The sequence below is a fragment of the Myotis lucifugus genome, unplaced genomic scaffold (genome assembly GCF_000147115.1).
Source record: "Myotis lucifugus unplaced genomic scaffold, Myoluc2.0 scaffold_51, whole genome shotgun sequence".
NCBI classification, from domain to species: Eukaryota; Metazoa; Chordata; class Mammalia; order Chiroptera; family Vespertilionidae; genus Myotis; species Myotis lucifugus.
Genome location: NW_005871099.1, coordinates 1,222,271 through 1,248,271, shown reverse-complemented (window position 1 = coordinate 1,248,271; position 26,001 = coordinate 1,222,271). Strand labels below are relative to the sequence as shown.

General features: G+C 36.7%; 1 protein-coding gene across 1 annotated transcript in view; it reads right to left on the bottom strand.

Annotated features, from left to right (window-relative positions):
* Positions 1 to 26,001, bottom strand: part of SEMA3D (semaphorin 3D) — a 191,521-nt gene that overhangs the window by 111,636 nt on the left and 53,884 nt on the right. The window contains exon 2 of the mRNA XM_006088678.3: positions 14,405 to 14,593. Within this exon, the coding sequence (XP_006088740.1) occupies positions 14,405 to 14,555 (151 nt within the window). The 5' untranslated portion in view covers positions 14,556 to 14,593. The remainder of the gene's footprint in view (positions 1 to 14,404; positions 14,594 to 26,001) is intronic.

Here is a 26,001-nt window from a genome sequence, read left to right as displayed (position 1 = left end):
TTCAGATTTTAAGATATGTTTAAAATCAAAACATCATGTCACAAATCAATGTGGATTTGTTTTCAAACAAGTGTGTGGATTTAACTTTTAAATACTCAGAAAGTCATACCTTAATGTTCCATCTTTTATTGATAGTTGAGCCAGCTACAGATTTCTGGCTTGGACAGTGTTCATCCTCAGAGCTCTGAGGCATTTAGACACTATCTTCCAGTTTCTAAAGTCACGACTGAGAAGTCTGATGCTATATGTATCCCAAGCCTTTGAATGTGTATTCTGTTTTACTTGGGGTTATTTGAATCACCGCCTCACTGTGGCTATTATGAAATTTAGAGTAATTGGCCTGAATATGCCTCAGTTTTGTTTTTGTTGCTGGTTTTCATTTGTTTGTTTTCATTCATTATTCTGGGTACTCAGTGTGAAGTCTGATCTGAAATTTAATTTCCATAGAGTCAGAAAAATTTCAGTTTGGCTATTCATTCAGAATAAACAGATGTCAATTATCTGTAGAACATTTCTCAAGTTTTCTCCAGAAAGGAACCCCTGATCAACTGCCCAAGGAGGGTAGTCCCGGTGTAAGTGTGCAGGGAATTTGCATCGGAATATGTACACAGACGTCCAAGAGGGAGATTGAAAATACATTATAAAACAAGGTTCTCCTGAAATTCAGGCAATATTTATAGGGTATGAGAAATGAAATAATGTTCCCATAAGCTGTTTTTCTGTCAGAAATCGTTAGTTCTCTAATGATGACCTCAAAACAGACAAACCTAAAGCCCAATGCCAATTTGTACTTCTTAATCCCTTCCCCTTTTCGCCCAGCCTCCCAACCTCCCTCCCATCTGGTCTCTTCTCTGCCTCTATGAGTTTGTTAATTTATTTTGTTTTTTACATTCTGCATGTATTTGTCTTTCTCTGACTTACTTCACTTAGCATAATACCCTCTATGTCTATCCATGTTGTTGCAAATGGCAAGATAATCAAAGGCCTGTTTATACCATTAACCTCAAAAAAGGTAACTCACCTATGGGGGCCCAGAAAATGGAGGTTCCATCACAACCTAAATCTGCACCCATCAGGCCGGCCTTACAGGGAGCAGCTGTGCAGCCCCCGGCTCAGCTGCAGGCGGTTGACCTGAGCCGGGACGCAGGCCTCCAGCCAATCCCGCTCCGTTTCCCCTGGTCTCCTCCGCCCCGCACGGGTCCCTCGCCCCCAGCATCCCGGGAACGGGGCTCCACGACCTGCGGGCTCGGGCTCCCCCGTTCCTGGCCGCTTTCTCCGGAATAAAGGACATCGCACTTGTTACTAAACTGTTTTAGTTTTGTCCATCGGAAGCTTTGGCGACAAGATGGGCGGGAAGACAGGTGCGGAGGATTCGGGCCAAGACGCAGGGGAGGACCACTGCCCGCAGCTCGCCTCTCGGTAAGTTTCCCTCGGACTGAGCTCCGCTTGTGCTGGGTCCTGAGCTCTTGGAGTTTGTTGGTCCTAAAACTGTGTTTGTCCTAAGCCGGTGGAAACCTGCGGTGTGAGAGCCCAGAGGTTTCATGGGGAGGCCCAGTGGGCCACACATTTGGGGTGTAGCCGCCCTCAGCCACAGGGTCCTGAGGCGAACCAGGAGGATTTCTAGGAGGGAAAACAATGGGTACCCCTCCATCTAAGAAAGCAAGAGAGCAGCCCTCAGGGGACTCCCTCAAACCTCCTGCTAACTCAGCATAAACTGCGGGGGGACCTGGGGAAGTAAATTAAGAAATTCAGACTTTTGATCAGTGACACATCAACACTGAAGTAGGCACGGCCTGGCTGTGGCTCAGTTGGTTTGAGCGTCCTCCAGCCACACCAAGGTTGTGGGTTCTCCCTGGTCAGGGAACATACAAGAATCAGCCAATGAAGGCATAAATCAGTGGAACAACAAATTGATAGTTCATGCTCTCTCTCTCTCGCTCTCAAATCAATCAATAAAATTTAAAAAAGAAATTAAAATAGGCACAAGTCAGTCTGCTTTTCTTTTCTTTCCTTTTTTAAAATCCTCACCCAAGGATATTTTTCTATTGATTTTTAGAGAGAGTGGAAGAGAGAGGGAAAGACAGAAGTATCGATGTGTCTCACATCGATTGGTTGCCTCCTGCATGCGCCCTGACCAGGGTCCGGCTAGGGAGGAGCCTGCAACCAAGGTACCTGCCCTTGACTGGTATCTTATGGGGACCCTTCCGTCTGCAGGCCTACGCTCTATCCACTGAGCAAAACTGGTTAGGGCGTGGCATTAATCTTTTTGCAGTTACTTTGCCCCTTAAAAATACTAAAAGCCCTTATCCTATATAATAAAAGGCTAACATGCAAATCAACCAATTGATCGGTGGAACAGCCGGTCGCTATGATGCGCACTGACCACTAGGTGGCAGATGCTCAACGCAGGAGCTGCCCCCTGGTGGTCAGTATGCTCCCACAGAGGGGAGCACTGCTCAGCCAGAAGCCAGGCTCACGGCTGGTAAGTGCAGCAGCAGTGGCAGGAGCCTCTCTCTCCTCTGCAGCAGTTGGACATCCCCCGAGGCCACAGGCCAAGCTGAGGGGTCCTCTCCCCCCAGCCCCCCAAGTGCACAAATTTCATGTGCTGGGCCTCTAGTAGATAAGAATAATGTCTAAATTACTGTTGTAATTCATGATCACTTCTTGCACGTAAGTATAGTAAACTTTTAACCAATGAATTTTCAAACTAGTGGTTCTTGTTTGCATTATTTTATCTACCTTCCTTCTAAATCAGGATTTATCTTAGGCTTATTAATAATTTAGAGAGGTTAATGTGCCATTTGAAGATCCAATTGTGGCTCTAATGCTTTGCAATCATAAGAGGTTCCCGATGTGATTTCCAAATGCTCATGTGTGGGTGGGGAGGGGAGGGGTTCTGAAACAATATGAGCAGTGCTTCTCAGCATTAAATAAGCATTCAAATCAGCTGGGATTCTTGTTAAAATAAGATTCTCATTTAGAAGTTTGGGAGGGGGTCTGAGATTCTGCATTTCTAACAAGCTCCCAGATTATGCTGATGCTACAGGTCCTTGAACCACAGCTGGAATACAAAAGCTAAAGAACACTGTGACCCATTGCACTCCTTCCTTCTTCACATGAGAATTTCTCTCAAACCTTTAAGTGATGGCATGTAGCAATGTATGCAAGATGACCAAGTTATTATTTTTCCCCCCTTTACAATTCTACTTTGGTCAAGTCTGTACATCTCTCACTTAATTAACTTAAATGATAATGAACTTAATTGCTATAAGTGATAAATGACCTGCTTAGTTTAAACCCATGATGTATGTAAACTTCTACCTGCCCCTATTTTCTTATATAAAGGAGGAAAGTACATTCATTTAATATGCATTAACCTGGAAGGAAGATGCAAAGATGACAACTTATGATTTATTATTGACTGTTAAGTAAATTTCCTGTAACTTGTGGCAGCAGAAATTCTACCCAGGATGTCTGAATATAATTATATTTTTAAAGACCTTAAGTTGTCTTCATGTCTTCAATTGATTCGATAATATATGTTGCTCTCTCTCTTTGAAGCTTGGCATAACATCCATTTTGTGCTTTATAACATCCAAGGAGCCTTCCCTATATTATTTAATGTCCAAATGAGAAAACCTAGACTCGAAGCAAATAATTATTCTAATGCAGCATGGAAAAACCAGAGGAAGAGCTAAAACCTATCTATGCCTTCTATCTCTAACCCCATTAGCCACTATCGCTATAATTTATATTTTAAGATTTGCATTACTTAGAAAAACAAGGTTCTTTTTAAAAACAACTCTACTTACATTTATGGAATATACCCACAGACAAGTTCACTCCTATTGCTTCTTCCATTTCACCATTCCATTGGGATTACTGAAATATTTATCTTATTTTTTTCTACTGTGTCTAGCACACTGTGGCTTTAGACAAATAAACCTCTTTATGAGTAGCTTTCTTTCTAAGTAACAAGCACTTTAGTTCTAATGTATGCCTCTTTTGGATTAATAGAATTAAATCAACATGTTTAATGGACTCTTACAAAAATAAAAAAATGTATACTACTAGTTCTTAAGAAACAGAGACATTTATCAAATTTTCTGTTAAAAAAGACCCAATAACGTCCATTTTTAAAATGTCCATAAATTTATATTTTACACATGTATTGAAAGAACTTTACTGTTTAAAAAAATCCTATAATAAGACCTAAGGAATGAGAGCCAAATTTTAGGTAAGTGAAATCATAAAACAAGCAGTTGCATATAAAACTTTTTATCTACTCAATAATTTGTAGAATAGTAAACCAACTACATGTAAAATCTGTTCAAAGAAAACATTTTTTAACCAAAAAAAAAATGTTGACTGGGTATAATCCCTCAAAATATTGCCTTTACTTAAGCTATGGCCCTTCTAAAGTCCCTTCCCCATTTATGTATAACTAAAGACACAACCAAAGTGTCTCATGACATGGGTCTCGTTGACCCTGCCAGCAGGACATCACTGACCACTGCAGACCTCAGTGATTTTTGTGGATCTTCTTAATTCCAGGAACACATTTTGTAATGATATTTGTATGGCAAAATGGCAGCATCTGTTACCTCATATTATTATGTAACTTCCATCACTTTGTGAACCTCCACAGATCAATAATGTTTAGAACAGAGCTCCACATACACTAAAATAGATTTTAATTGTTATTAAAATCTCATAGCTTTAAAAAAAATTATAGGCTAACTGCCAAATCCCTATCTTCAATTGACATTTTCCATAAATTCTGGAAGTTATATACTCAGATGCCTTCTTGACATCTCACAGCCTTCTCAAGCAACTATGTCCACTTCATCTCCCCAGTCCAACTTCTTTTAGCATCTTTTCCAACTCAATTAATAGTAACTCCATCCTTAAACCAAAAACAAACAAATGAAAACACCCATGGAGTCAGATTTTATATCTCTACCTCTTATTTCATATCCAGTCCATCAACACATGCTGTGGGCTCTATCTTTATCCTCTTCTTCCTGCAACAGTAACTCCAAACTTGATTCCCTATTTCCCTGCTCTTTCCCTTTCAGTGTATTCACAACACAGAAACCAGACTGAATCTACAATGAGAGTCAGATCATGTTCCCTCTGTGCTCAAAATTCTCCAGTAGATTCCCATAACACAGATGAAAAATCAGTGTTTTAATAATGGCAGCAATGGAAGGACTAATCTTCTTGCCTTCTATTAACTCTCTAATTTAATCAGCCTTCTTTCAGGCAGCCCACTGTGGTTTAGCCATACTGTCTTCCTTAGGATCCTTGAACATGCCAGATACCTTTTTACCTCAGGACCTTTGCACATGCTGTTCCTTTCCCAATTATCTGCAGGACTTTAGACTGTTCTTTAAATATTTGTGAAAACATCACTGTCTAGTGAGATCTTCCCTGACTATTAGACCTCACCACTCTTTAACACTTGGAGTGCGGGAAACGAGTTAAGTCAGCTCGCGTGAATTGCGCGTACTCCGCGGGAGCCGTCTTTAACTCGGTTCATATAGATTTGCGGTGGAGTGCGGGAAACGTGTAAACTCGGGCCGATTGTAACTGCGTATTACCAAATATTTGTTTGTAATCCACCCTTTTGGTGGATGGAACAAAACCAAAAGACAGAGCCATCTTATATTTTGGCGGGAAATTCACCCACACTCCAAGTGTTTAACAAACATTCCTCATTCATTTTCTCTATATCATAGCACTTATCACCTCCTATCTTGCTATGCAATGTACTTATGTATAGTCTGCCTTTCCATATCTATAATGATAAAAGTGTAATATGCTAATCAGACCGGGCGACCTTCCAGGCAAAGCCGGGGCTGCGAGGGAAGCCTGGGTCCCGGGTGCCAAAGGGGAGCCAGTGCTGCCAGCTGGGGGAAGGAAGGCCTACTCTTTTTTTAATATATATTTTTATTGATTTTAGAGAGGAAGGGAGAGAGATAGAAAGATAGAAACATCAATGGTGAGAGAGAATCATTGATTGCCTGCCTCCTGCACGCCCCTCACTGGGGATCGTGCCCGCAACACAGGCATGTGCCCTTAGCCAGAATTGAACCTGGGACCCTTCAGTCCGCAGGCCAATGCTCTATCCACTGAGCCAAACCAGCTAGAGTGGAAGGCCTACTCTTGCACTAATTTCATGCATCGGGCCTCCAGTCAGAATATAAACTACATGATGACAGGGAATTTTGCCTCTTCTGTTTGCTGATATATCCTCTTGTTGACAGAACAAGGCCGGAAACATAGTGAACATTCAGAATCTATTGTTATGAACCGTTGACAGTTGAATATCAAATGTGTACACAGTAAAATTATCCTTGAACTCTTAAACCTAAGGAGGAAGCCCAACTGCACAGCCTCAGTTGAGAGAAAATATGTCTGGGTAAACAAGTGAGTCCATTCAAATATGGCACATCCACCAAAATTAAACCATCAATGCCTTACTTTATAATTATGTATATATATATGGGAATTCTTACTATAAGATTGATAATACTTCTTCACTAAGTACTTTAAGGGAACAATTTCATAGCAAGCCATCATCTTTTCCCACTATTAAAAAAGAAAAACCCAGACTACATGTCTGACCTCATGAATTATTTTATGATTCATTTTAACCAACTCTGAGGGCTACCAACCACTCAAAGACACTAATCAAGGTCAACAATGACCTTTTTAACTGTAAGAGCTTGTTAACAACTAGAAGATCACAAGGTAAAAATCCTGGAAAGTGCCTAAATAAATTCACAATCTGTGGGTGGTGCTTGACTGAGGGAAACTAACTCTAGTAGAAAATACTTTGGGAGCAAAAGCAATTTTAATACATGTTGTAAACCCCAGAGAAAACTATAGAGTATTTTTCAAATTTATTTACATAGGGGAAACTCTAGTCTGGAAACAACCATTAACATCTAGCATGATAATGATATTTCACAAAAAATAATAATTGACAACATATTAAATGCTTACTATGCCAAACACTGTTTTAGGCGCTTTACATGGATCAACCTTCACAAACAACCTTATTAGAATTAAATTAATGCATTTAGATTTACTGTTAGATTTACACTGTTACGGATAAGAAAACTGCAGCACAGAAAATAAATGTCCAAATATACCACAACTAGTAACAGCAGTTAATACCTAGCAGTTTGGCTTCAGAGCCTGCTTTCTTCCCCTGCTATACCAAATTGAGATCATTGAACTAACATTGGGTTAGTCAAATCAAACAAGTTAGATGAGTCAAATAGCCATGAATCTCTACTGAAGATATATCCTGCACTTCACAGCTAAAGAGTCATTTTTTAAGTGAAGAAAGATATGTAGACATATCCACTCATTTATCACAAAACTGCAACAAAGCCAAAAACCATTCTATCAAATACATTAATGTTTAGTTATACAACAGCAGATAAAATTTTTAAAGGTGATTTCTAGTTGTTGTTTTTTTCCTAGAAAATACATGTAAGTTTTGAGGAGCAAAAAATAATTATTACTAATGATAGTTATTGAAAAGAACATACTGCCAAAGGAGTAAGGATAAAACCTTGTATTTTTTTAATATCATGATATTTGTGTTCCTGAATACATAAGATTTCTCTCAAGGGCACACAAGGTGGCAAGAGCATGGGCTTGAACTAGAAAGATGAAAACACATAAGTTAGTTCTGCCATTTAATGGCTTTTTGCTTTGGGGCAAGGCCTTAAGACTCTGAGCCTCAGGTTTCTTATCTACAAAATGGGTATAAAGAAGATGGTTTTCAGGGTGTCATAAAACTTCAACACGATATATCTAGGTAGGGCTCCTGGACCCAGCCACTCTCTTGCTTCATATTCTTCATAGCACTTCCACTATTTTAAATAATATTCATTTGTTTGATTACCTGTTCACTGTCTGTCTCTCTATCTGAAAAAGAAATTAAAAGAGGACAGTGACTTTTCTCTGACATAGGATAGTGCGAGGTACAGTGATTGCTCAATACATATTTGTAGACTGGGTGAATATATGGTAACTATTAAGTGGGTTAGTTTCCTTTCTGATGTTTTATACGTGTGGGTCCAGTGTTTACTAGCTGGTGCTTTACAGTAGATTTACTGTAATTCTTTGAGCTAGCAAGACTTTTGTGGGGAAAATATTGAAATGGAATTGATACCTGAATGCTTATTATGCCAGGTTCTAAAGAACGTAGTTAGAAAACAGACTATATAAACTTGGGGTAGTGAACACACAGTACAATATACATATGATGTATTATAGAATTGTATACCTGAAACCTATGTAATTTTATTTACCAATGTTATCCCAATAAATTCAATAACAATAGAAAAACAGACTCTCTCTCTCTCTCTCTCTCTCTCTCTCTCTCTTTCTCTCTCTCTCTCTCTCTCTCTCTCTCTCTCTATATATATATATATATATATATGTATATGTATATATACATATATAATATTTGTGTGTGTATATATATGTATATGACAGATCTATATCTCTATTATAAGCCATTAAATGTAAGTCAATTCTAAAATTTAAAATAGTAAAATAAAGGCTAGAGAGAAGATGTAAAAAAAGGGAAAAGAAACATTTATGTTAAGGGATGAATCTTTATAAATTGATTAACTTTCATTTTCTCTTCCTTTTAGAGTTTTTGTCCATTTTCTCTTTAGCTATGTTACTTATCTCATCTTCTGGGATTTTTCAAACAAATAACATTGAAGATACTAGTGATTCTATGTATAAATATCCTTAAGCCATATGAGTTCCTTCATGATGACTGTGAGATAGAAAATGTTTATACTGTCACAAGATTGAAGTAGGTTATCTCTCAAAAATTATTTTTACTTCATTTGTAGTATAAACTGTACAAGTCACTGTGAGAAGCCCACCTTATAGGAATATATATATATATATATATATATATATATATATATATATGATAAAATATACCTATCTTATAACACAAAATCCAGAAATATAGAACACCCTGACTCAGGGCTCCTGACTCATTACTCAAGAAACAGATTTAGCATGAGCAAATGTGCAAGAATTCAAAATATGCAACTGAATAGAAGTCTCTTTATACAACAATAGAACCAAACAAGCTCCTGTGGATTTAGAGGTTCAAAGCTAAGTCTTTATCAAAAAACATTCTTTGGATAAAATGGTTATTATATTTCTGTTGGCCTTTAGGAAATCCTTCAAAATAATCTTCCAGATGTTTGAAATAGCTAACTCCAATGACACTGGCTGCATCTCTGAGCAGCACATAAGGAAACATTAATTATGGAAAGCAAAGAAAACAAAGCTGATTTTGTGCCCATAAAAATTAGTTTTTAAACCCAACTTAATTTTTAATTTTGGATTATTTTTCTAACCTCACATTCTATTCTGCCAGTGTTTTAGTGCCCAAGTATGAACTTTTACACTCTGCTCAAACTGTTTAAGCAATGGGTGGTACCAGTTGATCTCAATTCATTAGTCAGAATCATAAGAGAAAGAGAGAAAATGCCAAGGGAGAGTTGTGATTATTATCATAAATGTAGAAAGTGTTATATAAGCAATCTTCTCACCATAACACTAAATTAACAATAATTTTTTATGTCATAACATTGTATATTCAGGAATAGTCTGGTTTTAAAAAACAGCATGTCAGGATTTGAACTTCTTTCCTTCTAAACTCTCAGATATGGTACAGAAGAGGTGGATAAGGAAACTTAACTGCATAGTGCTGCACGATGATTTCCAAAGAGGGGACCCACATTCTTTACAGTGGAAAGAGTAGTAAGAGTTGTCAATAATTCTCCTAGCCGAGGTGACTACTCTATTATTAGTATACTAGTGGCCTAGTGCATGAATTTGTGCACATTGAAAGGAAATTAATTAGAAGAAATATTTTAATATTGTTATTTGCCCTTTCTCTATAATAGAAGTGTCAACCAAATTCACGACCAACCATGACAGATCGAAACACACACGGGCAATTGGCGCCAGTGAGAGCTTTATATATATAGATAAACTTGCTTAATTAGACCTGCTTTCTGATTTAGCTAAACTTTTTCCAGCCCAGTGAAGCACCCATCTTCTCTTTCAGGTAATTGTCAGCAACACAGCAGTAAATATTAACACAAAGCAGATTATTATTGTAGATCACCCAGGGAGAACAAAGGGTAAAATATTTAACTACAGCAGTGTTTGACTATATTCTGCACAGTGAGAAAACTTGGAGTCACTTTCAAGGTCCACCATTTCTTCTTTTCAGTTGGGTCAAGTTTCTAAACATTCTAAATCTCCATTTTCTGGCTAATGAAAAGAAAATAGGATTCCACCAAGTCTCCTATCTACCTATTCCAGGACTTCTGCAAGGATCATATGAGTTGAGGCATGGGAAATCGCTTCACAGACATTTGGTTAAAGTGTAAAATGTTTGCACCTGGGTATAAAGCAAGTCGTGTTCCTGGGCTGAAGAAACTCCAAGGAGGCTAGTCACTAGGGAGAGGAAGCTGGGCATTGCTACGTGACATCATTACCGGGTGCCCACAGCCACTGTTTCAGGGCTGGGCTGGGCTATGGGCCACGTTTTGCATTATGAGGTCTAGGCAGAGTTGGCTGCGATTTGGTGGGATGTCACTCCGGGTGGTGGCAGGGTCTGTGTCCCACTTGGGGGAAGCCAAGTATTGCTTTGTGGGTGCCAGATCCGTGTTACCGTTTCTCTGTGAATGGCCAGTGCACTTCACAGCAGCTCCTGTGTTGAGCATCTGCCCCCTGTTGGTCAGTGTGCATCATAGTGACTGGTCACTTAGCATATTAGCCATATATATATATATATATATATATATATATATATATATATATAAAATCTGGAAATTAATGGCTAATAGCAGCTACCGGGATCCAGCTAGAATGTGCCTACGCCTGTGTGTCACTATTGAGGTTAAGTTGGGAGGTGATTTCTACAATTCCTACTCTGCATTCAATCTTTGCTACTGTTTAGCAGCATTTGATATGTAGATAACCTACATGTAGATCAAAACCTAAAAATTACAACATTCCATAAGTATCTTATCAAATAAAAGAGAAACATGCAAATTGACCATACCTCCACTACACTCATAAGTCATGCCCACCAGCCAAGCCCACCAGCCACGCCCACCAGCCAATCAGAGCAACTACATGCAAATTAACCCAGGAAGCTTGGTTCCCCCGGCGATGGAGGAAGCCAAGCTTCCTGCCTGCCCTGGCTGGCTGTGGCCTCTGCTCAAAGCAACAAAGTTTCAATTATAGAAGATAAATCCTAGATACCTGCTTCCAGCCAGCCTCCACTGGGAGCTTGGGTGGCTAGGGGCTGTGGCCAGTGTGAAAACGGCCCTCAGCCCATCACCCAGGCTGGCCAGGCAACCCAGCAGGACCCCCCACCCTGAAGGGGGTGTGGCCAGCCTGAAAATGGCCATCAGTCCCTCACCCAGGCTGGCCATGCACCCCAGCAGGGACCCGCATTCTGAAGGGGCTGTGGCCAACCTGCAAACAGCCCTCAGCCCCTCACCCAGGCTGGCCGGGCACCCCAGCGGGAACCCCCACCCTGAAGGGGCTGAGGCCAGCCTGAAAACGGCCCTCAGCCCCTCACCCAGGCTGACCAGGCACTCCAGGAGGGACCCCCACCCTGGTCCAGGACACCCTTCAGGGCAAACCAGCCAGCCCCCACCCATGCACCAGGCCTCTATCCTATATAATAAAAAGGGTAATATGCAAATTGACCCTAACAGCAGAATGACTGGGAATGACTGGTCACTATGACACACACTGACCACCAGGGGGCAGACGCGCAATGCAGGAGCTGCCCCCTGGTGGTCAGTTGTGCCTCCCCACAGGGGGGAGTTTTACTCAGCCACAAGCCCAGACTGATGGCTGCCCAGTACAGCGGTGGTGGTGGGAGCCTCTCCCTGCCTCCTCAGCAGCGCTAAGGATGTCTGACTGCAGCTTAGTCCTGCTCCCCGCTGGCAAGTGGACATCCCCTGAGGGCTCCCGGGCTGCCAGAGGGATGTCTGACTGCCATCTTAGGCCTGTTCCCCCAGGGAGCGGGCCTAAGCCAGCAGGTGGACATCCCCCAGGGGTCCCAGACTGCAAGAGGGCATAGGCCGGGCTGAGGGACCACCCCCTCCAAGTGCACAAATTTTTGTGCACCAGGCCTCTAAGTACTTAATATAAAAACCATAAAAAGACTAGTTATTAATATCTAATCAATCCAACACTTATACCAGGCTCTCCTTATATATAAGCACTAGGTGCTGAGGGTTCTGAGAATCTGTAAGAGATATATAAAAAATTATTTTAAAGTCTTATAAGGTTGATTCCATGTCCAAAAACATTTATTAATATAAAAAAATACCCTCTAACTAGGGAAAAACTTAGTTAATGCTTTTCTATTTTTAATTATTTATTTTAAATGATCAGCTTGTTGCATTTGAGTAATCACTTGAATAAAAATTTGATTGCAAACACCAGTTACATAATGACAATCTACTTATCTTTTTTTTTCATAAATTTATCAAAGGGCATAGAATCCCACAAATCTGTACATCTATTTTGGCCAAACAGAGCACGTGGTCTTCTTCAACTCCATTCAATTTTAACAATTGAAACTCGTATAATCAATTAGTTAAATATCAGCATGATGCTTCTTTCAACTTTAAAGTTCACTCTGGGAGGCAAGTGCCTCCAGGAAGAACTACTGATGTCTAGGGTCTGAGAAACAGGATTAAGCATCCAGGTCCTATGAAGTATGGGTTTGATGCAGGAGCTGAACCATGAACTAATTTGAGACATTGGCAAATTTCTCAACTTCTCAGCACCTCTGTAGCTTCAGTATATATAGTAAAGGGAATGATAATAATCCCCACCTCACAGGATGGTAGTAAGAATGAAAATGATATAATTCACACGCAGTCCTTATACCAATACTTTGCTCCTAATGAATCCACAGTTACTGATTATTGACTACTAATAAGTTTTTCGCAAGCCTGACTTATTTTACATTATTCACCATATCAATGCAACATTCTTGTGTTATTCACTAACATAGAATCAGATAGCATTTCCTTTTTTCCCTTAATATCTTTGTTTTCAAACTTTTCATATAGTTTTAATATTTATTTTCTGTTCTTAAAGTAATTTTAAGTACAGGCAAATAAACAAATCGGACATGTGCAATATGAAGGGTTGTAAAATATCATATATACTTCAGTGATTGATATCTTTATCAGGATAGAGAACATTTCCATAATCACAGAAAGTTTCCTCTCTTATCCATTTCCAATCAGTCTTCCTTTGACCACAAAAAGGCTATGTTCTAATTTTTTAACCATAGATTAGTTTTATCTGTTCTAGAAATTCAATAAGACTATAAAACTAAAAAATGGTATGTTGCCTTAACTCTTTAATTCATGATATAAATTCCAAACAAATACCATCATATAAAAGTGTGTAATGTGTATAATATGCTAATTCCACTAACACTTATATTTGACTTCAAATTAGCTTTTATAATTGATATTTCATTTAAGCTGAAAATAAACTGCTTTAAAGATTAGAGTATATTAAAACCGCCAGTATAATCTTTTACCTGCCAACTTCAGAATAGAGAAGTCTGAGCCCCCTACATTCCTCTCATTAGTTAAGGTATTAAAGAAGCCAAGGGTATATCATAGAAAAGAGAACAAAAGAAATTCTTAAGCATAAAACTTGACACTCTCAGTCTTCTCTCTCACATATAAGTATATACATATACCTTTTACACATACATATACCTAAGATGATTAAATATAACTTAACATAAACTTTGCTTTTATATTAATTTAAATATTAAAAATAATTAGCTTAGCATATTTCATTTCTGAAATAGTTCTCTCATCCTTTTAAGCCTTTCATACTACCTTAAAATAAAATATGTATTTGCTTGAGATGTTAAAGGTATATTAGTGTGTTAATTTTTTTGATGATATCTTACAGTTTTAAAAAAGAAAATATCCTCTAGTGATACACTAATTGGTAGTGCTATACGAAATATATTTTTTCCCTTTTTAGGGATTGATTTGTTTTAATACAAAACTGATTACAACTTGCAGACCAAAATTTCCTAATTATGCTCATAAGTAGTTTATCATTGTAATAAATGGAATGAAAATTGCATCTATACATACAGTTTGGGTATCTATTTTTCTCACAAAAATAATAAATAATTGGTCGTTGTGTTCTATACTATTTTTATTAACTGATGCCAATACAATAAACATGTCAGTGAAGTCAGCATGCATTTCTAAATAAAAAAATTACAGTAATTAAAAAGAAAATCTGAAAACATTTACACATTTACCTTTGTAGGTTAGCTTGAGCCGTGGAATATTTTGCTTAGAAGTTCCAATGACCGGAAGAAATAGCGTGGTCATGCTTAGCATCATCAAGGCATGAAAAAAGTAACAATAGTAGCTTTTGGACTTTGGTCTCTCATCTTTATTAGCATTCATGATGAAAACAATGTTCTCTTTGAAACAGTGGAAACAAGCTAAAAATAAAAAAAGAACTATTATTAATACAGCATTTTGCAGATTTTCCAAGACTTAGTCATAAATTTATGAGTGTATATAGATATAAAAACAACTGCTCCCTCTCTCTTGTTTTGCTCTTACAAATTTTTGCCAGGGAAATGAATCAGAAATGAATAATAAAATTCAGGTCTGGCTTTACTCAGTTGTGGAAATGAGTGTATAACTTAAAATCAACAATTTATGCTAATTAGCCTATCTTCTAAAGTTATTTATGCAAATGTAGAAGGAGTCAATTCTTTCTGTAACTTGAATTCTTTAATCAGATAAAAACACTGGTAGAAGCCTACTCTTTTCCCATATCATTCCCAAAGGAAGACATCCCCCAAGCAAAAACAAATAAAAGCTGTCATCTTGAAGGAGTTCTCCTCTTGCTCTGACTTTAAAGGTATTTAAAAGTCTACCTAAAATAGGGAAAATTAGAGATGATCAGGTCAGGGCCACCAGTACAATTTAGGCCTGGAACAATGTAATCTTAGTTGCACCATATAAAGTTCTACACAGGAGAGCACTCACATATTTTAAACTAATCCTAATACTAATAATTACAAATTACATTCATTGAGCATTTATATATAATAGTTTTTTTAAATTGCTTTACACAAATTAAATTACTTAATGCTAGTAAATTAATTAAGGAAGGAGGCCATTAGATTGGCGTGGCTCTAATGTCATGGTGGTAAGTAAACCTAAATCTAAGCCTATGAATGACTCAAAGTTATGAACTCAAAACACTAAAGAAATCCAATGACAAACATCCAACTAAACTTTAAAAATACAGCCAATGAAATAATTTACTTTCTGCCCAGCCAGTTTGGCTCAATAGTTGAGCATCCACGCTGAGCCAAGAGGCTACTAGTTCTATTCCTAGTCAGGGCACATGCCCGTGTTGTGGGCTCTATTCCCCAATAAGGGACATGCAGGAGGCAGCCAATCGATGTGCTTCTCTTTTATGGATGTTTCTATTTCTCTCTCCCTCTCCCTTCTTTTCTCTCTAAAATCAATAAAGACATATTTTAAAATAATAATTTCCTTTCTTTGCTTCTGCATTTTCTCTATATGTCTTTTCCCTGACTCCTGCTGGTGGAGTGCGCCTAGCCATTTCTGGTTTGGAGCTCTTGAAATTAATTTATGCTCAAATAAATATTTATATCTATATATCTATATCTATATCTATCTATCTATCTATCTATCTATCTATCTAATTAAACCATAGCTAAAGTCCAAGTATTTATTAAGGTGAGAATAAAGATAAGATTCTTTTCTGAAAAGAGTGGTTGATTATATACAAATAGTTAAAGTACCATGAAACAATTCCTAAAATTGGGATATTTATGGGATGTTAGGGATGACAGCTCAAAGGAGTATCACATAGGTTTAAGCAAGACAAGGACAGTTTCATGGAGGGCAGATAAAGGTGAATGGAATACAAAAAGAGACAGTTCAGGAAAAGAGCGAAACCTACTTAAGGGTTCATGAAAAGCCAGAAGCATGATAGACATAGTTAAATTGCTGAGGAGAAGGCAGAGACCGTAGCATAGTCCAGTGGGGCAGAAAAGAGGACACCAAAGAGGAACTTGAGCTAACTCTTCAATGTGTCTCATGCCTGTTCTGGTACCTAATATATGATGACGCAAACTATGCTGTTGCTCCACACTGCCTTTGCTATTTCATCATGTGAGCTGCTTCTATCCATATTCATCAGGTTTCTCTAATCCCATTTGCCTGTTCCTTTCACTTTTCCCTATACCCACTTGTTAGCAGAACATAGGTATCTGATTGCAGCAGATCCACAGCCCTGGCATACAAACATGCATTCCTCCACCTAGTCATACCCTTTGAAAAAGAAGTGAAAGGCAAATTGAATGTAGAACTTAAGTAGGTATTAAATTTCTCATTAGGCTTAGTTTTTTCTGAGCCTCTGGACATGTGAAATACTACTTTTTTTTTCATGACATGCAACAAAGCATGTAATGTGAATGTATGTTTATGCAGAGGCAAAAGAGAGGAAATTTTCCATGTGTGCATTTTATTAGCAATAATGACTTCAGTACAGGACATTTCCTGGGAATTAATGGCCAGTTGGGGTTAATGGCCCTTGGCTATGTATTGAGATATCTACTCCTCCAACTGGTCATTAATCGCTATGACATGCCCTGTGCCTCCAACACTATAAGTTAAGAAGATTGATGTTTTGGTTTTCAATGAACAGTAGTCATACTGTTCCTTGTAACCCAACTCATTAATATTGTTAAATAAGTCAAATATCAAAGCACTGCTTCCCTTGCTTCTATGACATTCTGATAAGTACCTACACGTGCTGAAACATATGCTAAGGGTGAGGGACAAAATAAAACACAAATCCTGAACCTGCTGGAACTTTTTATTTGACTTTAAATATTTTTTCTAGTATAAAACCGTCAACTCTCTAAAATCTGCTGCTCCTGATTCTTTGTTTTTCATCCCAACAATCTTTTGAATTCAATTGTTAATCTTTTAACTGAAATAATTTATGGGTAAAATGTATTGCCAACAACCTCTCCACTAATCTATTGATATTTTGCTATCTTCTAGTTCATGTTTGTGTGTGTCTGTGTGTGTGTGTGCATTTTGTGTTTGAACACATATGTGTGCCCTGCATCTGGGAGGAATTATAGAGAGAAGTAGGTGCGATTTAACCTCAAGTGGGTGGATTTAGAGAATTGCATAGGTTATACTGCATGCTACTGTCTGTAACAAGCTCGACCTGGAGCCAATTAACTGCATGTAATCTATTCCAGATGTTCACTGGGACAAATAGCACTCTTGGGGATCTTCAGATGTGAAGCCAATAGGGAGTGTTCTGATTATGAGAGGTTTTTACACTGTTTCACTAAGCCAGAGATCCAAATGCATAATCTAGCACTCAAGAAGGCCTTGTACCATTTTATAAAAGAATGCCGAGTCCAGAACTTATTACATGGATGGTAACTCCTCAAAAATATTATTTGAGGAGTAAGGATATACAATTTCATATGTAAACTTCATTGATTTGCCTTATTGAGTTATATTCATTTGTTCCAAAAATCATTAAGGCAAGATAATGTATAATTATGGTGAAAAAGTAGATTCAATACATAGGACAAGAATCAAAATACATAATAAGTCTTCACACATGAAAACCTTAAACACTTAGATTTCGAATTCTTTCTCAGGGATGTGTGTGTGTGTGTAGGTAGATAGGTAGGGGAAGGGAGTAAAGCAATCCTTGTGTGTGTGGTTTTATTTTATTTTTTTAATTTATAAAGAGCTACTTGTTCTTCGCACCTTTGTAGTGCACATAGGGTCACCTGAGAATATTTTTTAAATTCAGGAGACATGAGAAGCTATGACCACCCCCAACTTAAAAGTAGAAACTCACTTTGGCCTACTTGTAGCTCATATTGTTTAGTTGTTGTTTGATTAGATGGTTTTCCTATAGGGTACACAAGATTGAATTATTAGAACCATTACTTCAAGGCAAAAATATGGAAAAGAAACCAAATAGAAATTATAGAAGAAACTTAAGAGCCAAAGAGACAGTATAGGTGAACAGAAAGAAGGTTTATGTTAGCAGAGGGATATTTTATATTCCAGTGATATCCAAGAAGGCAAGTGGTATGTATAAAGCTCCACCGGAATAGAGATTGGAATGCTAACAGTTTCATATGCATTTATTTTATTTCATCCTCTCTAAATTTCTTTGTGTGTTTTCTAATATACCATAGCATCCCGCTACTTTATTACAGTCAGGGGTATGCAATCACTACTGAAGTGTACAGCACTCTTACCGATGAGTAGAATTTATAGGGCAGCAACTTTTGGTTGAATAATTTTAACTGTCCATTAGTGGACTTTATTGTCTTCAGATCTCATAAGTTCCTCATCAATTGATACATTCCCATAGAGTCTGGAAAACCATCTGATTTTTCAGATATCATGTAGAAGACACTTATATTAATTAAATGTTAATCTACTTCCTAACATCCTTATGATAATAGCCAGTGATATTTCACCACATATCAAACTAAGTATGAATTACTAAGTATTACATTTCAGTAATCAGTTGTCAGTAACTTGTCAGTAAAGATAAATCAAACTAGTTTACATTTCTAAAATATGCTGAAAGTATATTGTTGTGTAAATACCTGCTCAACAAAACACCTTTGTTACATGTTGCTTGGGTTTGTTTGCCTTACAGCTTTGTACTTATACCCAGATGAAATTCTTCAGGATCTTACTCTACTGAATCCGTCTCAACAGAAAATAACATAATAGTGAGATTTCAGAACATACCTGTGCAACCTGTTAGATTTAATATTGCAGATTGCATTTTTTCCTGAACATAACAGTAACAGCAAAATAACCCTTATGTTGTAAAAAGGTCCTAAAGAAACCAGAGTCCCCGAGGTCCAAACTGCTCAAATAATTAGCACATTAACATAAAAATAATAAAATGCTACCATAAATGATCTTATTGCTAATCATCTTCCTTATCCTAAATATGTTTTCAACTTGCTACTCAAAGCATAGCACTGAGAGTTACCAATTGGCAGGTCAGAGAAAGAACCAACAACACAATTAAAGTTGGTCTCCCTTAAAATTTAATTAATCCACAACTCAAAGATTTAAGATTTTTCTTTTCAAATTCTCACTCTAGAGAGCATTTTAATCCATGCACCTTTTCATGACCAAGATAATCTTACCCCTCACCCTTTGGAATTCTGATATGCTTTTTGAGAATTGTAGAATGTTTAGAGATATTTTATGGAAATATTTGTATAAATTATAGGAAAATAATCAAATTTTAATGCCTGCCTTTGTGTGGACAACATAAATGTTTATTATTAAAACTGATTGTTTTGTTAAAACTTAACACCCTCCACCTCAAATATTCTGATATGTGCTGCCTACTGTTTAAAAGAATTTATTTTATAAGTAGAATAAAGTGGATTAGAAATTACTTCAATTAAGAAGGCAAGACTAGTACATTTTCTTGAAATAATAAAATAGCTTTGTATTTATTATTGAGATGTTCCTCTAATTTACTTTATGCTTCATATCTACTAGGAATGTCATTATTATCAAACTGATTGATATTTTAATAAATACTCCAAAATTTTAACTTTCCTGAAATACACATTTAGTTTTAATTTAGACATTGACTTATATGTTCAAAAAGGTTTTTCCAGATTCTGTAGTATTTATCTAACATTTCTGCTAATGTGGGCAATAAATAGATTTAAAATCTTTGAAAAAACATGACTCCTCAAAGTCAAAATGTACAAAATGGTCTATATGCAAACTAACTTAGTGGCCCCATGGTTTCTGTGTCAGCAGAAAGAACTATGCACTTGGAAACCTGTCTTTCAAAGCAGCATAGATGTTTTATTTTTTTGGTTAGTGCTCACCTGATTTTTAGAGAGAGTGGAAGGGAGGGGGAGAGACAAGAGAGAAAGAAACATCAATGTGAGAGAGACATATGGATTGGTTGCCTCCTGCCCGGGCCCCACAGGAATCAAACCCAGGACTCTTCAGTCCCCAGGCCAAAGTTCTATCCCCTGACCCAAACTGGCTAGAGCTAGTCTTGTTGTTGTTTTTTAAAGGTAAAATATGTGCTAAACATATTAACAGTAATTTGTTTCTTTAATATTTATTGAAACACCTCAGGGAAATAAGCATTTCTTATTAGGCCAGGCATTCCATCTGTATAGGAAGAAGAGTTTAAATAATTCACTATCTGGGATTAAAGTAGGTAGTGTATGAAAGGAACTTAGTGTCATAGGTAGAATTTAGGAACTCAGTCTTCATATCAGATTTGAATTTCATCCAACTCAGCTACTAAACATTAAGTAAATAAAAGTAGCAATGTAATGTTATTAAATGTAAATCTAATTAATGTTATTTTATATTTTTAACATATTGAATTCAACAACCAATGAATATGAGCAAGGCCGACTTTTTTCAACAAATAAAAAAATTGTCCAGCATTTTTTAGCAGTAATAGTTCTTTAATGATTGTTGTTTATATTTCTAGTTATAATGACATATAGTAATGGTTTCCATTTTGATTCTATTCTAAAGCTCTGCACCACACCCAGTACATAGTAAATAATCAAGGAGTATTAACCATTTTTAAAATTAATGTATTCAATTTGCTCTAGTTTTCTTTTAAAATTATTTTAAGTAAAAAGAGCAAGTTATGGTGTTGTGTTTTTTTAATCTTTGTTGTTGAAAGTATTGTATATGTCCTCTTTTTCCCCATTTACCTCTCCCAGCCTGCCCTTCCCCCCCCCCAAGGCCTTCACCACTCTTTTATTATCTGTGTCCATGGGTTATGCATATGTGCATATAAGTTCATTGATTGAACTCTTTCCCATCCACCCTCCCCTGCCTTCCCTCTGAGGTTTGGCAGTCAGTTAAATGATTCTATGTCTCTGGATCTACTTTTGTTCAACAGTTTATGTTGTTCATTAGATTCCACATATGAGTGAGATCATGTGATACTTATATTTCTCTGACTGGCTTATTTTGCTTAGCATAATGCTTTGGTTTTAAAGACACTTAATAATGACCTGAACATATGCCTACAGTTAATAAGTCCTGTAAAATAAAGAGATTCCAGGATAACATTATATAACCTCAAGAGTATGAACCCAAATGAAGAACATCATTACAGGATACCACCAAGACAAACAAATGAACATGCAAGCAGATAAACTCCATTTCTATAGCTTATGAGGAGATAGTCAGTGAGAGTTTGAATACACTTATGAAGGATGAGACATAATTGTAACTGGAGTGCTTCCAATGCTATTCTTCTAATTTGAATCATGTAATTTTTCAAGAAAGGAAAGATAAGTAGATACTAAAAATAAATAATATAAAATCTTAAAGTAAAAATATAATAAACATTGTTCAATATGTATAATACTTGACTTGAAGATTTTCACTTGTATTAAAAAGATTAACAGAATTAGGCTTCTTTTCTAGACAGGATACTAGCCTTAAAGGAGGAAAAGTAGGAATTTAAATAACCTTCTGGGCTATGCAAAATTGAAGGATTTGGTATATTCAGTAATATATTGAAAGTAAGCAATAGCTTATGTCTATAATTTAATATATTCTTTATATTAAATATTATGTTATATATATAAATGTTAAATGTTTTAAAAATTTTCAATTATAGTTCATATTCAATATTATTTTTATTGATTTCAGGTGTACAGCATAGTGGTTAGACAATCATATATTTTACAAAGCTTTCTCCCTGGTATTTCTTATACCCAACTGGCATCATACATAACTCCTATGCTGCACTTTACATCCCCATGATAATTTTGTAACTACCAAATACCAACCCCTTCACCTTTTTCACCCAGTCCTCCAATCCCCCTCCACTGTACATACTTTTTAATTTTTATACATCTATCCATCTATCCTATGTAATTCAGTGTAGTACTATTTTCCATTCCCACCCCTCACCTTTATGCTTAAAATGGGCATAAAGCCCTAGCTGGTTTGGCTCCATGGATAGAGCACCAGCCTGCTGACCTTAGGGTCCTGGGTTCGATTCTGATCAAAGCCTGTACCTTGGTTGCAGGCTCCTCACCACCTCGGGTCCTGGTCGGGGCTCATGCAGGAGGCAACCAATCGATGTGTTTCTCTCACATTGATGTTTCTCTCTGTTTTTCCCTCTATCTTCCACTCTCAAAAAAAAAATTCAATGGAAAAATATCCTCAGGTGAGGATTAAAAAAATAAATAGGCATAAAAATCTTTCAAAGTTCTTTTTTTCTCACTTTCTTTAAACAAATTATTATGACTAATTATGATGGCACTTAAGTTTAATAAGTTGCTGACATCCTTTGAGATATGTATAGGATTATTTTAATTTTTATAAATATATTTATTGATTTTTAGAGAGAAAGGAAGGGAGAGGGAAGAATAAAGTATAGATGTTAGAGCAGAACATCCATTGGCTGCCTCCTGCTGGCTCCCTATTGGGGATGGAGCCAGAAACCTGGGTATGTGCCCTGACAGGGAATCAGACAGACAACCTTTTGGTGCACAGTACAATGCCCAACTAACTGAGCCACACTGGCCTGAGCAATAGGATTATTTTAAATAATTAAAATAATTTTCCTGCATGAAAAATAATCACGTTTAAAAGCAGTTATATTTATTCAAGATCTATTTTTACAAGTAATTTTACTTATATTAAAATTATCATTTTTTAAAAGTATATTTTGAAATTAATATGAGCTTATAAAACATGGTTGATCTAATTTCATTATTAACACCCTATAATTGTATATATAACATAACAAAACTTTGATTAATATATAGCAGGAACTCAAAAATAATTTTTAATTTATTAGCTATAATAACCCAGAAAACATAGAAGCAGTACCTCCTGACTGAAAGTAGGAAAAATTTAGATATTATGTTACTATTCAATTAGGTTTAGGTAAGTTTAAAAGAAACAAAAACTTTCAATTGCATTTTAAACCATTCCAGATCTGTAAACATGCCAAGTATTATTTATTAATAGATTTCAAGATTGCTGTATTTATAGCATTTGAGGTTGTCTCTCCCCCAGATTTAAAGGGCTATTGTACTTCTTGGAACATCTTATATCTGCTTGGCCTGAGATGGTATATAAATAGCACATATTATACATATTACAAATTCCTTCCATATTTAATAATTACTCAAGTAACATTTGCATAAGAATTCAATGTTTATATAACATGACCTTTATTCTCAAAATGCATATTTCAAATTAATATTATTCAGAAACAAAACTCAAAAGAAATGTGACCATTGTATAATAGAAAATAGCATTACTATAAAATGATTAAATATTGTTATATGATTAATACATGTTTTAAACTATATATATATACACACACACACATACACATATATATACGCATATATATATGTGTGTGTGTGTGTATATATATATTTGTGTGTGTGTATATATATATACATATATATGTGTGTGTGTATATATATGTATATATGTATATATATGTATATATATGTATATATATATATATATATATATAGCCCAGCGTGCTATTTGAAATCGCACGGTGCCGCCCTGCCTTGAGACCCAAACCTGTCCTTGCAGAGCTCCAGCGCGCCTGGCCCAGCCCCCAAATCCTCTGGCCTTCTCTGGCCACTTCAAGCTCCGCTCTCAGTCCCTCTAGTCGCCTAGGGCTGGTCCCGCTTTCTCTGGGCACCTCCCCACTTCCACCCCATCTCCGCAGCAGCTTGGCCCCATCATGTCTCGGAGGAGAGTGTGGAAGCCTCCCGTCTGCTGCGCTGTGCTCCTTCCCCTGGCAGGTGGGCCGCGGGGCACTCCGAGTGCCAAAGGTGGGTGGCCAAGGACTGGTGAGGGCGGGCTCTCACCCCTGCACTCCCCAGCACAGGATGGTCCCGCCTCCTTCTGGCTCCTCCCCACTTCCGCCCCATCTCTGGAGCAGCACCCCAGCTAATATGCTAATGACCTGATATTGACCATTAGCATATTAGCTCTTTATTAGTATAGATATACCATAATAAAGTATAACTCTCCAATGTTTTTTTTTTTCAGAAAAACTATTAGATTCACTGAATATGCAGTATGGAAGCACAGTATAAACCTTGTTAAAAAGTTAATTCATTAAAGCTGAATTAATCCCTTTTACCTACATTCTCTAAATACATACAAGGAACTCATGTTTTTATTTTAAATAGAACTTGCAATTAGTGCATGAGCAGTATGCCTATTTAAACAGATTGGGGTGCAAACATTTATTGTACAAAAATGTATGAAATTGTACAGAAATTTCAACTTATCAGGCAGCCCATATTTCTAAACACCCTCTGGTCTTCCTTATGTAAATATGTTTTGCCTATGTTTTGTTTTTTGTTTTTGTTTTTGCACGATTGCTCTGCTGAGGCCATGTGCAGTTGCACTTCCACCCTCGTCATCATCCTTATCTAGTTTCCTATATGTTAGCCTCAGTTTCTTTTTTCTTTCTTGAGATATAATTGATATATAACATTGTGTATATGTAATATCAGTTTCTGAACTGTGTTTAATCCCATCCTTACATTCTCAGCCATATCTGAAAAACTGGATTTAAATGGCCATCCCATATCTTTCTGCCTGGCTTAGATAAGCAGGGGACTCCTGAGTTGAGCATACAGTTCTCGGTGATATTTCCCCATTTTTATTTTTTACGTACTTCTCTCTTCTACTACATAACTTCTGAAGTTGACTCAGAAGTGAAACTAGCACTGTAGTCTAGATTACAATATAGAACTCACCATAAATAATCTCTCAAAATCCTCAGTAACTGAGCTCATTTATTTTTACTATGTGTTATGCAGCAACTGGGATAAAATTCTCAATTCTCTCAGGGGTAACAGAGCCTAAGAAGAGCTCAGGCCCTGGCTCTGCTATGGTTTGCGTTGTGATCCTTGTGTTGCTACTTATCAGCTTTACACCCTGAGAGAATTCACTTAATTCTCTAAATCCAGTTTACAAAATAGGATTATCAGTTCTTATGAGATGATCGTTGCCAGAATAACCCATGGAAAGCACTTAGTATCTTGCCTGGCACATAGCTAGCTCGTGAAAAAAACTTATCTTAAAGGTCTTCCATTTTCGCATGGACTGTGATAGTAACTATTTTTCCAAAGATATTAAGTGAATATGAAACTTAAAAGGAAATATGGAAACCCCATGTTCTCCTATCCAGCTTGCAAATGCGTGTGTATGATTTGGCATGAGCGTTCCCAACCTGCATTCCATAATGTAATTTTTTCAATGTGCAATTAGATAAGATTCCTATTACAATAATAATAATACATTATTTTCTCTGAACTTCCAATTCGTGGAGCCCATATGCACTGCCAAAATGAAATCCTAAACAAAAGAACGCATTTAATTGCTTTAATGGATATGGAAATTGTTAGAAAATAAAAATAAAGGAAGAATGAAAAAGAAATGTTTTTATTTTAAATTATTCCATTTAGAGTTACAAAGTATGTTTGAACAAAAGTCCATAAAGGATATCTTAGAACTGAGATTAATATTTATAAACAGTTTTGACAATAAGCCAACCTAAAGCTACTTCTGAAAGCTTATTTGGATATATGAGCCAAAAGAGTTTATATACATAAATAATTTTAGCTTTAATTATAATTGTTGTATTTTTTCAGAGTATTCAAAATGATAAACTATTATAGTACAGTTTAAAAAAACCTCTTCCAAATAATTTTTAGGCCTTTGCCTACCTCTCATGGTTTGCATTTGTACCTTCCAGAACAAATGTGATCTCCCTCTATGGACA